At 43.8% G+C, this 12,115-nt stretch overlaps 1 protein-coding gene across 1 annotated transcript; it reads right to left on the reverse strand.

Annotated features, from left to right (window-relative positions):
* Positions 1-1,585: 1,585 nt before the first annotated feature.
* Positions 1,586-10,646, reverse strand: SERTAD4 (SERTA domain containing 4). Its single transcript, XM_059995232.1, has 4 exons — positions 10,324-10,646; positions 7,263-7,454; positions 5,924-6,039; positions 1,586-4,067 (listed from the first exon to the last, which is right to left on the reverse strand). Exons 2-4 carry the CDS (start codon positions 7,435-7,437, stop codon positions 3,309-3,311), a joined length of 1,050 nt encoding a protein of 349 aa, XP_059851215.1. The 5' UTR covers positions 7,438-7,454; positions 10,324-10,646; the 3' UTR covers positions 1,586-3,308.
* Between the last annotated feature and the right edge of the window lie 1,469 nt (positions 10,647-12,115).

A 12,115-nucleotide genomic window follows, 5' to 3' on the forward strand; every position in this document is an offset into this window, starting at 1 on the left:
GGAAGCTGTAGTGCAAGTTCACGTTTGGACGGGTGGGTAGCCATGCTTTGATGGAGTTATAATCTATGAGCTCTAAAAGCAAATACCTTACATTCACTCGCTTCAGCATCTATTTAACAAAGTAGCAGGTAAAATGTTCAACATTTCCATTGTCTTAAAAGATCAGGCCGAAGATGCTTTACCCTAATTATTGATTGTTGTCAGATAGCCACTGCCACTAGGTTTAAGTTTTTCGTTAAAGTTTTCCTCCCGGGTCCCTGTGCCTACAATCCTGTCCCTAGGACACCTTCAAGGTGAACTTTAGAATAATAGGATTTTAAGAGTGGAAGCATATAATGATACCTTTGCCCTTTTAAAGGGCCTTTGCCAGGCTATCCTCTACAAATCACACACTTTAAGAGAGGAAGGACCAGAGGCAGAGGTTAATGATTTGGTTACAGACATGCACCTAGATGCCTAGGGGAGTAGCAATTAAAGGCACATTTGGGGAGCTGGGCCATTTTCTTAAGTGAAGGTTTCCCCTCATTCAACTTTTAAAAGTCTGGATTCGGCCATATGAGCTTTTCCTTAAAGCAAAGAAAGCAGAGCAATAAGAAAAGGTGTTACTTCCAGCTGGAGAGACAGCAGTGTGCTGTGGAGGGCGGTCTTAGCTTTTCCCATCTCTGAGGCTATAACTATAGAACCCAATTCATAGACTTAACTTAACTATGAAGGGGAGCCTCGACCACTCTGGAAAATCTAACTTAACAGCTCTTGAGTAGAAATCACAAGGTAGGCACAGAGGAGGCCCTAACGCTTTCACACCAACACCAGAAACATTTTTGTTACTTGGATGGGTGTTTAGGGATTATTTTTTAGTAAAGAAAAAGTATGCTGGAAATGTCCTAGAAACAAAAACTTGATTACTAAATATTACACATTTTAATGCTGCTGGATTCAAAGGCACCCGTCATCCTGCAAAGAAGCGCTAGTGGGTTCTGTGGAAAATTAAAAAGCAAAAATATAAGTCCTTTCTTTCATATTTAAATCTCCATGATGTATTACGCTCACAATAAGAATGCTACTTTTGGCAAATTAACTAGCTTCCAACTAGCTTGCCCCTTTTATCAAAAGAAATATTAGCCTCTAAGAGCAACAACAATACAGAATTGCATGGAATACTACTGGCAATAACCTCTGTAGCTATTTTAACCGTTTACACATGGGCCATCTTCTTGACAATTTGACATTTCATAAAGGAATCAGCTAGGATTCAGTATTTATGGCTTCATGTTATGCTATTTTTTTCAGAAACTTTATAAAAATGAAAACCTTCAGATCCTTTAAGATAAAACCTTATCGATCACAAACCACATCATTTACTGTGCTCTTAATCAACAGAAATCTAAACCTACAAACTAGGAGCATTCTGAAACACCTGTTAGATGGGCCTCTCAAAGTACACTCTAACTTTGAAAACGCCTGTGTGGCCACTGCCCATGACAGTTTCTAGACATTTTGAGTTTTTTAAAGGAGAAAGAGCAATGGAAAAGAGAAATATAGCCAACAGTCATTAAAATAAGAAAATCTAAATGAATTTTGATCATTTTAATAAATATATATCAAGAAAACTTCACTTTATTACAACAACACAATCATATACAAGCATCTATCATCTAAGTTTTCAACATCAAATGTTTATCAAATATTGAAAATAAAGGACAAAACATCACTATTCAGCCATAACACAAGAACAGGTTTTAAAAATGGTCCTTGTGGACATTGTCCAAATGATGATCCTACTCATACACTGTATGAATGAGACCTATATTTAATATTAATAGCAATAATAAAAAAGCTTTATCTTGGAGAAACTGGGAGGACTTACTTATTTCCTCCGTTTGGCATTTGGTTCCTGTGAAGTAGTGTGTAAGGAGGCCCAAGTCAGCCAGTAACCTTGGAAATGGGAATACAGTTTAGCAGGCAGAGTTGGCTGGTGTGGAAGGAAGGATGGTCAGAGGGGTACTCTGAACATCCTTGCCAATGCACAAATGAAAGAAATGATTGAGAAAAATGTTGACCAAATACATAGGAGCTTTTGCCGACTGAGTCCCATTTCTCCAAAATAACTTCCCCAAACTAAAATCTTTACATTCTTTAAGATAAAACCTTATTGATCACCACATCATTTATCAACATTGTGCTTCGTAATCAACAGCAAAAGTCATATATAAAAAACCACATGCTTTTATAATCTAAACGAGTGAAATGATGCAAAACAGATTAAAGTATGATGCATGCCACTGGTTCATGAACTTCATTGGACAAGAAAGCGAAACAAAACAACCCAAAACCCAGAAAACCCAAACCCCAGCAACAGACCGTTGCCATAGAAAAGCTCGAGCAGCCAGTGCTGGTTTCTAACAGCTCTGTCTATTGTTTCCTCCATCCCTTTCTAAAAATGCCAAATCCGAAAGGAATTGGGCATCAAAAACAAAGGAAGAATAGAGATGTTGAATCAAAAGTTGAACGCAATAGTTCGACATTAACGGTTTCCAAACAATATTGATCCACCCTGTGTTTTTTTTTTTTCCTGTTTGTTAAATCCCTGCTGTACTCTGATTTATCCTTAATTTTCACATTGGCAAAAATTAAGATAAAGTAAGGCACCACAAATCGCCCTGTATAATATATCTCTAAAAGCCTCATCACCCATCACAGGCAAGCAGGGATTAGCCTCTACTCATCTTGTTGATTGCTGCCCCTAGACAGGTGTGCCTCGTTACCTTCTATTCCTGTTTTCATCTGTCACACACTGACTGTTGAATCCAAACACTTAACAGCACCAGGAAGCCATTTCACCTAGCTCCCTGTCTTCAGTCTTTTAGTCAGAAAAAAAAATACTGTATCACAGAGAAGCAGCAGACATTCTTTGCTGGTTATATTGATTTGCTTACCCAATAACTACCTAATTAAGTGGCAAACAGGTGGAAGGTTCTTCGCTAGTGACAGGCTCCTGGAGGTCACGGAAATATCACAAGGGCACATTGTCCCCCATCCTAATCTACTGATCTTTTCTGTAAGAAAACTAAGATATACTTTTAAGCGTCAACTGTGTTCTCGGTAACGTCACCACATTTATAAGTAGCTCGCTGATGCCTACTATACAGGTGTCTTATGCAATCTGCTCTCCAGGCATTAAAATGACATGGCATGTTCATGGCATAATTGTATCAGTTGTACAAAACTCTAAAATCCATTCAAAATACAATTTATGAGAGCTAATTGATCATGCTGTGCGTGCGTCAAAGTTTCGGGGAGAAGACGGCTCATATCTTACTTCCTTTGCTGCAGCACAGTTTGTTACTTGGTGAAGGCTCCTTTTTCCTTAAGGACTTTTTCCACGACTCACTTACATTGCTCTTTTCATTATATCCAGTCTCAAAATAATCATAAAATTGGCCTTTGCACTCAAAAGCAAGGTCATTTCCCACAGGTTCATGGCTTAGGGGGCCACCATCCCTGTTGGTGTCATCATTTGCTTTCTCGTTTAATTTGGCCTTTTCCTGGACACCAAGTGACCTCACATTAGTAACAAAGATTTCATTGGCAGGTATCTGGCCATCGCCCTTGTAAATAGGTGCACTGCCTACATCAAAATCCACCTGGTGGGAACAGCTCGGTAAAGGCAGAGGGGGAGAGGAAGAGGAAGATGAGGAGGAGGAAGAGGCAGTGGTGGAGGCATTTCCGACATTAGCATTGACAGAAAGGGGTAAATTTAGGTAGTGACCACCACATTCTTGGTACAAGCAGCAGGCATGAAACTTTTCACACTCCTCTTTGGCCATCCGAGGTCGTTTCCGGTAAGGACAGTCTTGAGCCATAAACCACTCCTGGGCAGAGGTGCCATTGAAAGAGCAGGCAGGAAAGCACCAGTTGTTCTGCATGATAATCTCTCCATGGATCCTTTTCATCAAATTGTTTATGAGGACAGATCTTCGGAGGTACACTTCAGGATCATCGATAAACTTTAGCTTTTCTAAGGACATATAAAGGATGTGGGCTCGTTCCTCAAAGATTGAGATGGTCTAAAAATCAAAAAAGGAAGAGAAAGCTTAGGAAATGGTCTATATTAAAATATCATCACAGCACATTTCTCTCTTGGCAGTTTGTGAGTCTGGGAGTCTGTGATCTTGTTTCCCCAGGTTGATTTAGAGATGCTGTCCCAGGGGCTGCTCATGTCTCCCCTTCCCAGCAGACTCACTGGTGATGTCGAGCACTGGGGAATCCAGCCACAGTGCAGAACTCGGCAGGGACAGGTCAGGATGTCTGCTCTTTAATGGCTCGGTGAGGGGGATGCCGAAATGCACAAAACTAATCTATGCTGTTAGAAGTCAGGAGGGGGGTTCTTTGGAGCGCAGAGAGGTAGTGACTAAAAGGGGACACAGGAAAGGTTCTGGGTTGCTGGTTATGTTGTTTCTTTATCTGGATGTTAGTTATACGACTATTTCACACTTTGTGAGATTCATCAGGCTGGACTCTTATGACACTTGGGCCTTTATGTGACACATATATATAATGTCAATAAATGCTTTTTAGAGTATGCCAACATGCAGGTCATCATAAATATACTTCAGACCCTGGCCTAGCCATCAAGGGGCATGAGATCTGGCTGTCAGATCTCATGGCTCTCTCTGGCTGTTTTTCTGGGTTTCATTCTTGCAATTATCTTTGCTTGATAGAGGGACAAAAATAATGAATGAGGCTCAAACCCTAAAAGGAACTGTTGGTTGAAGGGCCAAAGTAGGCTTTTTCTGGTGTTGGGCAGGTGGAAAGAGGCAGAGAGGGAATCAGATGACTCACTCCTGAGCTGTGTGATACCATCACTGTGTGATCATTGCTACAAACCCAGTGGCAATTTGGAAAACTGCTATAAGCCACAACACAGAAACCAAAAAGGACTTAAAATGCTTGTGTCCTGGGGGCTAGCTCTTCCAGGTCATAAAAAAAAAAAGCCAGCCTGAGGAGCTGTGAATTAAACCAGCCCAAGCTGACCTAACGGAGGAACTACAAATGCAGGGGAAAGCCCAGCACCTGCCAGTGCATGCTGATGACATTTTATGAGCAGAGTCAAAGCAACATCTAAAGGGTGGGAGTGGGGGAGAGGGAGTAACAAGTGAGGAAGATGATTAAAAAATTAAAATTCTTCTCTGAGTTTCAAAAAACTCTGGTCTGGGTTATCCTCTCCTTGATTAAACCAGCAGATTGTTTTTGAAGGAAGGTAGCCATAAGGAAAAGGAACTGGTATTTCAAAAGCTTAGATAGCCAGTTTCGTACTTCTGTGCACTTTCCCAATCCTGTTATTTTCTTCTTATACGTGCAAAAAAGTTAGCTTTGGTCTTTTCCTGGGAATGAATTATATATTTTAACAAATGAAACGTGTAATGAATGCACCATGAAGGACGTTTCTTACTTTCATGCACACATTCAAAGGATGGTGAGTCCCCCGCTGAGAGGTCAGGAAAAGCCCTGGGTGACCACCCCCGTGCAGGCACATACGTGTGGCATTGGCCATGGTAGCTGGAGCTCAGATACGGGGAAGAGGTCAGGAAAGAACAGGTGCATTTCTGCACACGTGAAAGCACTAGTCACCATGACCCTTAATGCAACTTGAGAAAATGAAATCATTAGTAAAAAAGACATTCTTCAGATTATATAATTTTGTTATTTCTGGGCAGAGGAGCTCTTGCTGGCTCTTTCTTCAAATACTTGTGAAAAATAACACAGGACCCAAAAAAGTGACAACGGTTAATATGGCTCTGCTGAGAAGTGGCTCATTTTCATTGCTTGGGTGGAACAATTTAATTTCTGGAAATGGATCAAGCAACTGTTACTAAGTATCTTAAACTCTTAATAAAAATAATGACTATTAAAAAAAACATACTTTATGGCTACAGCTGCTGAGTGGTGGGTGAAAATCCTCTTCTTCCACATACTTCCTCTTAAAGTATGTGATCTTGGATGTTGTTATAGGATTTGAAATTCCCCTGTAATGTGATCCTGTGGTAATAAATCAGATACGACAAATGACATGCGGTTTGCCAGAGGTTCTCCAAACAAAATACTTTCCTTGCCTTGCCTTTTAGAAGATAACTTGGCTACGTATTTGTCTGTACATGTGGTGATTAAAAATAAACATTAGTCTTAATAGTTGCTATCATACGGAATCCTGTGACCCAGGCTAGGCAAGGATTTCTAGACAATTATAGACGAAAATGACATATTTCAGCACTTACTAAATACTCAGAATCTTAACTCTGTGCACAGGCAAACAGCAACATTCATAAAGGGGAGTAGTGTAATAACTCTGAAATAATGTTAGTATTTATTCCAATTATTTAATTAAACCCATGGTAATATAACACCACTGTTCAAATGTATGTATCTTTAACTGTAAGCACTAATAACCAAATAACATTTAAATATTACTGGCTCTCAGTAAGTAAGCAAATTATTATCTGCACACTGGAGTCATAATATTCCTTCTTTTAAAATTTTAAATTTTTAAAATTAAAATTCAGGGTAACAAAAGTCCTTTTTGCTCTCAAAAATGTAACATATCAACCATGAATAAAAATAGGGTCTAATTTTTAAAGAGCAAGTTTTTAATCCTTTTTAGCAAATCTGACTTCAACAAGTACTCATTTTACATTTTAGGTTTTTGGTTTTTTTCCAATCACTAGTACTACACAAAAATCCAAAGGAACTCACCTTAAAGTATAAGAATAAAGAATCAGGGAGAGCATATTTTTTTCTTCCTATAAATTTTTTTTTTCCTATAATACCAAAGCCAATTGCACGCTTAATAAAAAAGAAGAGCCACATAGCTCCTGGCCCAAAGTGCAGATTCCTTTATGTCTCATGGGATAAAGATTTCATTGTCAAGCCCACCAGGGCTTGTGTAGCTCTGAGAGAACCATACAGTTCCAGAAGGTAGAAAACTGAAACTCAGACTGAAGTTTCAAGATCTGGTTTGGTTCTCTTAAAAATACAGATGCCTGACTTTTACCCGAAGCAGCAGCACATGGAAACTCAGGTTTGAATGCAATTAACATCACTCCTGGTCCTTTCCCTGGAGGCTTGGGCTCACTTATGAGTGGTACACAGGCAGCCTGGGACGTCCCTGGAGCACGAGCTCTCTCAGCTCAGAAGGGCGCCCCAGACACCACCGTTGCCCATCGGTCTGGCCGCAGAGGGCAGCAGGGGAAGGTCAAGGGCAGTACCTGCCAGCGGGGGACCAGCTCCCCGGTCTCCCTGCAGAGGAGCCTGTGCTGGCCCTGGGGGGCTTGGGCCTCCGTAGCTGTCAGCCTCCCATAGTGTCTGGTACCCGGCAATTTCAGCAGCTCCTTCCGAGACAATGGGCTCGCAGAATCTATTCATGGACAGAACCAGAGTCATCTCTGACAGCCTCAGATCTGAAAAAAAAAGAAAACAGCCCTAATCAAGAGCAAGCCAGGGGATGGCCTTGGCTCCTTCTTCGTTTGCTTTGGGAAACTTTTACGTCTCAGTCCTCCCCTTTGCCCTGAAACATTTTATTATTTTTTCAAAGAAAACCTCAGCAAACTCTCTTGCTGCTATTAGCTCAGCCTCTGTGCTCAGCAATCTGCATTTCATGGGCGGATCTTTAAAAACCCCATTTCTTATTGTTCTCAGATTCCCCTCAGCCCTCTTCCAGACAGCTGCTTTGCCTCCTAAACACATTTTCCTCCTGACCTTCCCGCAGAAAATGTACCGCTAAGAGGCAAGGCCAAAACCCTTGCTGCTGTCTTTCTATTAATAAGGCAAAATCAATTTTCTAGTCAATCCCCTGAGAGTCTCCTTTGATGAAATCCGCTAATCAATCAAAAGAAAAGGAAGGAGGAGACAGAAATCTTCCCCGGAATCCCTACTGATGCTCTCAGCTTCAGTCTGTTCCGCTGCCCGCTGCCCCCTCTTCCTCTGTTTCTGCAGGGCCAGTTACTCTACAACATTCTGGGGCTCTCTCCACTTTCTTCTCCCAAAGCGAAGCAGACAGAGACACACTTGGTAGTTGTTTCCACCAGCCCTGATTGGCCTGAACTGGATCTGCCTCCAGTCAAAACACTGAGAGATGAAGACAGAAAATTGGCTCCAGTTTCCAGCCATGAGTTGCAGTCCCACAGGAGCCAAGCACAACATCAACGGAGCAGGCGGAATATTAAACAGGAGCCAGGGCTTCAGGGCCAGAGGCAGCGGACAACTCTACACCGCAAAGCCCAGAGGCAAGGCAGAAACTTTCCAAGAGGCAAAACACCACTGCGCTTCTGTCCAGTTCACGCCCTTCCCCAGGGTCTGTGGGGAAACTGGGAGCCTCTCTACTCTTGGGATGCGCCCTGGGCTCCTCGGCACCTTGGGTGGTGGGGGCTTTTCCCTGGGGGCTCAGTGTCTTCACCTGGTCCTAAGTAGGGCTCAAGGTGGGGTCCAGAGTGAGTGCAAAGGAGAAGAGGATCTAAAGCCAGAAGACCTCGGGGCCATAGATCAGTGGTGACTGCAGAGCAGCCTCAGTGCCTTATTATCCACCAATTCCTTTACAAGACCCAAACCTCCACTATCTCACTTTGCCGTTTAAAGAACTGTCACGAAGAGTGATGACAGGCCTGCTTTCTAGAAGACTGATCGTCTTTCAAATAGACGCTAAGGGTCTAGTTCTTGCTTTCTTCTCCAAATTATACAGCTTGCAATGTTTGGGGGAAAGAGTGAATCTACTATTGTCTCGTGGGAGACTATTATTACCTACATGTTATAACAAGGGTCCACTTCCAGGTAAAAGGAGGAAAGGCACAAGGGGAAGGGCTTCGTTAAGTAACAATGTCCTTCTGGCTAACAGAGCAGCTCTTGGCAGCAATGACTCCATCACCCAGACTCCTCTCTGAGACCTGAAATTCTGTCCCAACCTCACTGAAGAAGTAAGTCAGGCCTTCTGACATACAGGGGAGGTGTCCAGGTCAGTGGCTGGAATCAGGACCCAGCTGATTTGGGCTGCTAAATTACCTACCCCCTTTCTTTTAAAATGCCCTCCAAAGAGGCAGCAGCAAGGACTTATTAGAAAACCTTATTTCAAGAGAATAAAAAAGGTTCAATTAATTCTCTAAAAAGAAATGGTCGGACATGCCATTTACTCTGTTCTTTGAGTCATCAATCAAGAAATTTAGACCACACTGATTTCACAAACTAAGCCGTTCTATCACCCCTCAAACTCGACATCCAAACCAAGTATTTATTTCCTGGAAGACTCTTATGAAATGGTCCAATTTCTTAACTTATCTAAGAGATAACTGTATCAGGAAGTGCTATTGCCAGGAGCACATGAATTATATAGCTTTTTCTCAGAGTCGGTAGCCCCTGTCTCATTGACTGCCACAGTATTTTCTCGCTTGAAATTTACACTCACTTTGTGCTAGATTCTGGGAATAAGATCCAAGCTTTTTGCCTACGTGGAAATTTTATTACATATAAACCAAAGCACGTTGACAAATCCATATCGCATAAGACAGAGAAGCATTTGCAGGCCCCTAGCAGCAATTACCTTTGTTTAAAAGGACATTATATGGGTCCTGTGCTATTTTATGTTAGTAAGAGTTTGTTTATATTTTAATGACTTATCCTTGTAGCTTTTTGGTTGTTAAGGATTTCAGCGTTTCCATTTGTTAGTATTGTTTCCCCGCATGAAATTCTACTCATGCATTTGAACTTGAAACATGGCATAATAGTTTTTATCTTGGCTGTTTCTTTCCTTTTATGATATCTAGTTTCAGTAAGTTTTTCTTTTCTTGAATGGGAAACTTTTACACACAAAATCCTAAACTGGAGAGGTGAGTTCCAAGAGTGATTTATGTAAGTCCGAATAAAAAAAATAAATGAGTTGGGATTATTTGGGAGCAGGGAGGAGATTTTGCAATTGAATCTTCCTAGTCTATCCAGAACTTACACTAGGCTGTTAGGAAATTAAGAAGGCAAGTTTAACGTTCATGAAATATTGGAGCATGGGGCACGAAGCCATGATTCTTTTTATTTGTATTATATGTACAGATCCAAACTGTCATTTTTTCTCAGTACAATGAGATTTACATTATAATTCTGCTACTGAGTTCAGAAGTTGAAATTCACAAATTTGTGTGCTGTTAATACTCGAGTCACAAAGATGTACATATAGAGTAAATTTTGTTTTTTTTAACATCATTGGTGAGTGAATTCAAAAGAACGGTGTTAAAGTGTGTTTTGTCTACACAAGTGTTTAAAAAAAATAAAAACTAGAAAGGTCCTAACCTTTTATCCTCAGGCTCCTGCATGTCTGTTTCGCCAGCCAAGGGAATGTAGTAGAATGACACCTCAAGCATTCCCAGAAGGCCAAGGGCTAAAGTGTCAAGTTTTTCCAGCAAATGTTCACAGTAAAGTTACCAGGCATTTCTATACAACTTGGTTTTTCCAGATGAGTTGGGCTTCTTCTTTCCTTGGAGCCATGATGATGCTAATGGAAGTAGCACACATAACAGGGTAGCTGCAGATTCAGTGATGCCTTCCATCCAACAGGCGATCCTGGTCACTCTTTGCCAACCCCTCCCCTTCATCCATCATTAGAAAACATTTTATTAAGAGCATTATAGAAGTTAGAGGTCTGATTCCAATACTGAAATGAAAGAAAGTAAAGGGCTGGTATTTTCGATACACCTTTGACACTGCCAGTCTTAGCTGTCCTGCCCAGGTGTAATCAAGCCCTTGACCTGACACTGTTCCTAACAAGACCTCAACAGCTTGTCCAGCTCGTGGTAGTGGTGGTGGTGGAAGGGGCTGGGTGGGTGGAATAAAATCCTTCAACCCTTCTAAATAGAGAGGTACTACTTTTCTACGAGTCCCAGCAGTACACCTGTCTGCCCTGGGAAATACATTTCCTCAGCTGCAGCTCTGAAAGGCCAAAATCTTTAGGTCGGGTTCTGGGGCTGGAATGCGGCTGCTGAGCAGGAGGGAGACGAGGGGGTGCCCGGGTGCCCGAGCCCGGGAGCCAGGTCTCCCCATCCCAGGCCTAAGACTGGGGTCCGAGGTTTAGAGACCCACCCCCTGCAGGCGGGCAGCAGACACCACGTCCGAGTTCCCACACTGACACACCCTCGCGTGTCGGTGCCGCAGCCCAAGCCCCTCTCCGGGGAAGCGGGCAGAGCCCTGCAGGCCGCCGACCGAAGGAGAAAGTAAACAACACCCCAAGTGTCTGGGAACAAAGGCAAGTTGTCTTTCCACGGTGCTGGAGCCGTGCGCCTCTCCTGAAGAATAAGAGCTATGATTATTCTTCCTTTTCTTCTTCTTCTTTTTTTTTTTTTTAAACCAAGTTTCCTTCTAAGGGCAATAAACACTAAAGGTAGGATTCCAAGGAAATGACTCACGGCGGTTGGCAGGGCTCTAGAGAGGCTGGCCCCGGCCCGCGCTCCAGCCCGCAGCAGATGCCTGCCCGGCCCTCCCCCCTTCGCCGGCCAAACCCACTCGGAGCCCGCGCCTGCGGGATCGCCCTGCGCATCCGTTGGAGCCGGGCGGCCAGGACTCTGCCCGTGCCTCCCGCAGGCGCCCGCCGTGTCCGCGCCACCCTCGGCCGCGGAGCCGCCTCTCCCCCCGCCTCTGCGGTCCCGGCCGGGCACTCTGGAAAGTTGCTAGGGCAGTGGAGGCGGGAGGGGAGGCAGGGAGGAGAGAGGCGGAGGCGTGGACCAGGCGGGCAGCAGCCGAGCCCGCCGGGGAGGTGAGCTGAGGACAGAGGAGCCGCCGCCGCCCGCAGCGCGGCTCGGCTGCCTGGGAAGAGAGTGCGGGGGCGGAGGTGGCGGGGGGGACAGAAGGTGTCAGCTCCTGCAGCTATTCCTTTTTCTTGCAAACGCGCGCTCCTGACATCCACCATCCCTCCCTCCCCACCTGCCAAGCGCCGCGGCGTCCAGACCTGGTGGCATCCCTCCTACTGACCCCCGTCCCCCAGGACAAGGGAATAAGCGGCCACTGAGGACCCTGGGGTCTCACTAGAGCTGTGGTCCCCACCCGCCCCTAGACTCGCCTCGGTGCGCGCGGGCTGCAGCGCGAGCAGCCC

The sequence above is a fragment of the Delphinus delphis genome, chromosome 1 (genome assembly GCF_949987515.2).
Source record: "Delphinus delphis chromosome 1, mDelDel1.2, whole genome shotgun sequence".
NCBI classification, from domain to species: domain Eukaryota; kingdom Metazoa; phylum Chordata; class Mammalia; order Artiodactyla; family Delphinidae; genus Delphinus; species Delphinus delphis.